The following is a 6,596-nucleotide window of genomic DNA, read 5'->3' as shown; positions in this document are numbered from 1 at the left end:
ACACACACACACACACACACACACACACACACACACACACACACACGCACACACGCACACACGCACATAGCACTCACACATCAGAGAGTACATTAGGACCAAAGTCATTTGGTTCAGTCTCTGAGCTGAGGGCAGGTGGAGAGGCGCATGCGCATGCTGTGCCCACCCTTCCTCTTCCAGGCCTGCTCAGTATAGTCCACGGGGGCCAGGAGGCTGGGGTAGTGCTGGGGACTCAGTGTCACATGGGGATGGGACTCTTAAATGTCAGCTTTCTTGTCACTTTGGCCAGGGCTGCCTACTTTCTGATGTTCTAGTCTGCTGTAGGGCTCAAAAGCCGAGGACCCCAGTTTGTAGCCAGCAGGCAAGTCCAGGAGGGGAGCTGTGGAAAAGCAGATGGCTGGCAGAGAGGGTGGCAGAGGGGACGACGCTGAGGCCGAGGGCATTGGATTGAGGCGTGGGGAGGAGTTCCTGGGGTCACCCAAGGAGGTGCCCCTGTGGCTGGCGGGAAGGCCTGGCAGGCCAGGGGTCAGTGCTAGGAGGCTGGGAGCCCTGGGCACGGAGAGCAGCCGGCCCTGTTCCAGAAGCCGCAGGACGTTGGAGGTGGCAAAGGCCTCGGAAGCAGAGGAGGATGCCCGCTTCTCCAGGTCTCTGCTCTGGTCCTTCTTCTGCTTGGTTCGGCGGTTCTGGAACCAGACTTTCACCTTGGGGCAGAGGGCACACAGGGGGGAGCCAGAACGGGAAAGGGGCGGGGGCATGAGGCGGAGCCAAAAGAAAAGGAGAGGAAGTTCAGAGGTGGGGTGGGGTAAAGGGGCACGACGGTAGGGAGATCAGGGGAGGAGAGAAGAGCAGATTGTTAGTGTCCTCTCACACCGGGCTGTACTGAGGAGCTGAGTCAAGCCTCAAGTATAAACACCCCTTCCTACACTGCTGCTCTGACTCCGGCTCTAGCCCACAGCAGCAGATTGGCTTACAGAAGGTAGAGTTTGCAGGTCCTTTGCTCTCAGCCAGACGTCTGGTCTTAGACATCACTTATGTGTAGGTATTTACCAACTGCCCTTGGCCCAGACCTCTAAACTGTGATCCGATCCAGCTGTAAGCAACTAATGTCTACTTATTTATTTATGTTTATTTAGACAGTTATCCCAAACTGACCCCGAATTTGCTATGTAGTTGAGGTTGATCTTGAACTTCTGAACCCCCTGCTGGGGTTAAAGTGCTGCCTTATAGGCCTATACCATCACATCCGGTTGTACACCTTGCTAGGGACATAACCCAGGGCTCTGTGCATGCCGGACAAACTGTCAACTGAGCTCCATACCCTTGTGTCACATGTACCACTCATACATGAGCAGGGACAGCATGTGGCAGCGGAAGAGCAGGAACCTGAAGAGAAGGGCCGGGAGCCTTTCTCATCCTCTCTGGCTTTCATAGGACCTCAGGGGTCCAGACCGGAGAGAAGGGCTCCAAAGTCATGACTGCTATTCTAGGAAAGGAACAAAGCCACTGTGGGCAGAGGAGGGGATGACAGTGACAAGGGGTTTGGCCAATGCAAAATGACAAAACCTGGGAGCAGTGTGCCCCATTACTCCCTTTCATGGCCGAGTTCTATGTGCAGAAGGAGAGGAAGGCATGGTTGACTCCTAGCAGTTGTGCCCTACAGGTAAGAGAAGTTGGGCTGGGACCGGGACCTGGCTTTTCATTTGTTGTCATGTGTGGATTCTTCAGCCTGGCTGCACACAAATTTCCTGTGTACATTGTAAACCCTAGTGCCCAGTGCTCATTTCTCAACTTTCTGTTAGAGTTGGGTCAGGATGGAGGGGTCAGAATTTCCAGAAAACTCCAATGTGCTGCTGGTAGAGCACTCTCAACACCGGTGCCTCCATCAGTCCCAGGGCTTCTGGATGGAGGCTGCCTCGTGAGGCTCAGAGTCCCCTGAACCATCTGTACTAGCTAGTTCCATGTCAACCTGACACAGCTGGAGTTATCACAGAGAAAGGAGCTTCAGTTGGGGAAATGCCTCCATGAGATCCAGCTGTAAGGCATCTTCTCAATTAGTGATCAAGTGGGGAGGTCCCCTTGTGGGAGGTGCCATCTCTGGGCTGGTAGTCTTGGGTTCTATAAGAGAGTGGACTGAGCAAGCCAGGGGAAGCAAGCCAGTAAAAAACATCCCTCCATGGCTTCTGCATCAGCTCCTGCTCCCTGACCTGCTTGAGTTCCAGTCCTGCATCCTTTGGTGATGAACAGCAATGTGGAAATGTAAACTGAATAAACCCTTTCCTCCCCAGCTTGCTTCTTGGTCATGATGTTTGTGCAGGAATAGAAACCCCTGACTAAGACCCCATCTCTTCTCCTTCAAGCCTCTGTTTCTTCTGCCTCATGTGCTGAATCTTTCTGGCTCTGCTCTGTCTCTCTTCCAGGAAGCTATTGCTGGCTGACTCCTGAAGGGCCAGGGCCCTCTCCTGTGGGGTGTTTCCTGGGCATTACCTGTCCCCACTGGGCTCCGTAGTGCCTTGCATAGGGTCTCTGAGGGCTGCCATCTTGGACAGCTGGATCTCAAGGAATGCTTGGTGGCTTCATGTTCTGATACTGTGCTGGGCCACCAAGGCCCACAGCAGAGGAGGGTGTGGTTTCCAGAGCTGGGAGACCCCACCCCTGACCCCTGAAGAATCTATCTCTTTGGGCCTGAGGTTAGTGCTCAGTTCTAAGGGTTGTTCATTTAAAAATAAAAGTGACGTTAAATAACAATTTAGATATCAGACTAGGTCTCCCTATAATGCGCAGGATGGTTTTGAACTCTTCTTTCTCCTCAAGCTCCTGAACGCGGGGATGATATTAGACATTCATCTTTTAAAGGCCATGGGCTCTTACTGAATCTGGGGTATGGAAGGTGGCTTTTGTTTCATTCCTATCCTAGTCTGCTGCTCTGGACTTCTGGGGCAGGGGCAATGCTCTGCTACTGAAGACAACTGCTGAAGAGACAGAGTGGCAGGTTTTTTTTAAAGATTCATTTATTTATACACACGAGTACACTATAGCTGTCTTCAGACACACCACAAGAGGGCATCGGATCTCACTACAGATGGTGGTGAGCCACCATGTTGATTGCTGGGAATTGAACTCAGGACCTCTGGAAGAGCAATCAGTGCTCTTAACCACTGAGCCATCTCTCCAGCCCTGTGGAGCCCTTTTTAAAGTGACTTGGTAACCCAGTGAGCACTGGGGTTTGGCAGCTGGTCCTCAGCCCACCCACTGGCCAGGTGGGAGGAGGACCACTGACTCAACCTCTCTCCTTTCCTTCACTCAAACCTCAGCTTTTCTCATTTCTTCCTCTGGGCATGTTTATGTAGGTGGTATGAGACACACTTTCGTGTAGCCCAGACTGGCCTCCAACTCACTATGTACCCAAGGATGACTTTGAACTTTGACCCTCCCACTTCCACCCCAAGAGTGCTGGGGTTACAGGTGTATCCCACTACCCTCAGTTTATACAGTGCTGGGGATCCAGCCCAGAGCGCTATGCATGCTAGGCAAGCAAGCTACCAACTGAGCTACACCCCCAGCCAGCATTCTACTATTAAAACACCAGCCCTTTGGTAGGAGAGAAGGGTCTAGCCTTTTCTTTACACAAGAGGAACTCAGCCTCCTCAAGATGAAGGGATGGTGACAAAGGGTGAGAAAGGGCTGAGGAGAGAGAAGTCCCCAGCTCAGTCTGTCATGGTTCATTTCTTCCCAGAATCCTTTGTTATTTTTATCCAGGATCACCCTTGATTGCTTAGGCTGGTCTTAAACTCTTGGATCATGATCCTCCTACCTCAGCCTCCTAAGAACCTGAGACTGTAGGCTCCTGCCATTGTGCCTGGGACTTCCTGGAATCTTTGCTTCTTGGAAGCCAAGTGATCACCATCTAGAGGCACCTCTCTTCTGATGGTTTGAAAAGAACGACCCCCAAAGGCTCATATATTTGAGTGCTTAGCCACCAGGAACTGGCACTATTTGAAAGGATTAGAAGGATTAGGAGGTGTGGCCTTTGTTGGAGTAAGTGTGGCCTTGTGGGAGGAAGTGTGTCTCTAGGGGTAGGCTTTGAAGTTTCAAAAGCTAAAGACATGGGTAGTCTTTTTCTCAGCATGTGGACCAGGATGTAGCTCTCAGCTACTGCTCCAGTGTTGTGTATGCTGCCATGTTCCCTTCCATGGTGAAAATGGACTAAGCCTCTGAAACTGTAAGCCAGCCCCAATTAAATGCTTTCTTTCATAAGAGTTGTCTTGGTCATGGTGTCTCTCCACAGCATTAGAACCGTGCCTGAAGTCCTAAGCCATTCACTCTCTGCACCTTGAATGTTCTATGGCCTTTCCGTTTTCCTTACACATGAATGATCCCTTCTATTGAAACTTGACTGTTTCTCCCGTCCCTTCTCTCCTCTCCTTTTCATTTGTATATGTGGATTGTGACTATCCATGTCTATGAATATGGACATGTGTGAGCAATGGCCAACATGGGGAGATCCGAGGCCAGCCTAGGGTGTTGGTCCTTGTCTTCTACCATGTTTGAGACAGGATTTCCTTGCTTTTTCATTAGACTGCAAATGACTGTGGCAAGATGGGAGTGAGAGTGGGGAGTCTAATTCTGTCTCCCATTTCCACATGGGGCATTGGGATTACAGTGCTCACAGCCAGCTTTTTTTTTTTTTTTTTTTTTTTTTGAGACAGGGTTTCTCTGTGTAGCCTGGCTGTCCTGGAACTTTGTAGACCAGGCTGGCCTTGAACTCAGAAATCTGCCTGTCTCTGCCTCCCAAGTGCTGGGATTAAAGGCATGCACCACCACCGCCTGGCCATAACCAGCTTTTAATGTGTTCTAGGATTTGAACTCAGATCTTTATGTTTGTCCAACAAATACTTTTACCCATGGAATCTTCTCGCGTTTCTCTTCTTCCTTCCTCTTTCTTTCCTTCCTTTCTTCTTTATCTGTTAAATGTTGTTTGCTTTGACACAGGGTCTCACTATGTTGTTCAGGCTGGCTTTCAGGTCTCCGTGCTTCTCCCTGCACTCCAGAGTGCAAGGATTACAGGCGTGTGCAGCCACTCTCAGCCCAGCCCTCCTGTTGGCACTGTTGGCTCTGTCTTACCTGTAGTTCTAAGTTCTACCTTCATGTGTGTATGTTCCTTCCAAGTCATGCTCCTCTATGTCAGCCCTTGGTCTCATACACCAAGAAGTTCCCCAGGTGTCTGGTGTTCACCACACACCAAGGAGGTCACCAGGACAGATGGTGGAAACCTGGCCTGGTCCTCACCTGAGTCTCAGAGAGGTTCAGCTGGCGGGCCAGCTCAGTGCGCTCTCGTCCCACCACATACTGGCAGCGCTGGAACTCCATCTCCAGACGATACAGCTGCTCTGCTGTGAAGGAGGTACGGGTCCGCTTGGGTCGGTCGAGGTCCAGGCCCTTGGGCAGGACAATTTCCCGAATGGTCCCCTTAGCATCTGCAAGGATCATGAAGCAGGCCAGGTTAATTCACTAGCTGGGTTAGATTATCCGTGTCTTTTCTCCTCTTCTTCCTTCCTCTTCTTCACAGGATTTCACTGTGTAGCTCAGTCTGACCTTGAACTCATGGCCTGAGAAGGTTCTATTAGGAATCCTCAGGATCCTGCCTGAATACTTAATCTCAGAGAACTTGTTGAGCCTCTCTGAGCTGAGCTTCCTCGGCAACCCCATGCAGAGAATATGTAATGGGTATGGAGATATATGTATGAATGGATAGATAGATAGATAGATAGATAGATAGATAGATAGATAGATGGTAGATAAATAGATGATGGATAGATAATAAATAGATGGATGGTAAATAGGTGGATAGACAGATGATAGATGGTGGATAGAAGATAGATACATAGATAGATAGACAGGCAAATAGATAATAGATAGGAAAGGAATGAGAGAAAGATGGAGGAGGAAGAAAGAGGAAGAGAAACAGAAAAGATGAGGTGAGAAGAGGGAGGGAAGGAGAAAGAGGGACAAGGAGAAGAAGGAGGTGGGGAGAGGTAGGAAGAGTTACAGAGGGAGGAAGGGAGAGGAGCCTCATCATAAAGGTTAGCTATCATGGCCTGGACAGAAAGGACTCACTATAGCTCATCCAGGATTCTGTTCTCTCTGCAGAATAAGGAATAACTGGAACAAAGAAGAAACAAGCCCTCAAGTCCAGAGAAGATGGACTAGAACTGAATGTGGTCAATCGTAGAAGGCTTTCTGGAGACACGGAGCTCCGCTCCCTCCTGGGGTTCATAAGGAGGTTAGCTGATGTGAACAGGAGGGCGGATTTGGAACTGAAAACCCCAGGAGGCCCCCAACTGAAAACTGGTACCACCTTGCTAAGCTGCTGGGTCATCTTCCAGCAGGGAACTATCCCACTTGCTGTGTCCCTGTACTGCTCAGCCACCTTGGGCTTTAGTGTTTCTTTCATAGCCTCTCTGGTGCTTTGGAGTCCATTTAAGAAGAGACAAAGAAGCTGGGTGGTGATTGCACACGCCTTTAATCCCAGAGGCAGAGGCAGGTGGATTTCTGAGTTCGAGACCAGCCTGCTCTACAGAGTGAGTTCCAGGACAGCC

General features: G+C 50.2%; 1 protein-coding gene across 1 annotated transcript in view; it reads right to left on the bottom strand.

Moving 5' to 3' along the window:
• Positions 1–81: 81 nt before the first annotated feature.
• Positions 82–6,596, bottom strand: part of Vax2 (ventral anterior homeobox 2) — a 25,351-nt gene continuing 18,836 nt past the window's right edge. Inside the window, exons 2-3 of the mRNA XM_021191748.1 lie at positions 5,287–5,474; positions 82–701 (exon numbers count right to left, since the gene is read on the bottom strand). Of these exons, the coding sequence (XP_021047407.1) occupies positions 258–701; positions 5,287–5,474 (632 nt within the window). The 3' untranslated portion in view covers positions 82–257. The remainder of the gene's footprint in view (positions 702–5,286; positions 5,475–6,596) is intronic.

Source organism: Mus pahari, chromosome 2, assembly GCF_900095145.1.
Source record: "Mus pahari chromosome 2, PAHARI_EIJ_v1.1, whole genome shotgun sequence".
Lineage (NCBI taxonomy): Eukaryota > Metazoa > Chordata > Mammalia > Rodentia > Muridae > Mus > Mus pahari.
This window is presented reverse-complemented; position numbering and strand designations above follow the sequence as displayed.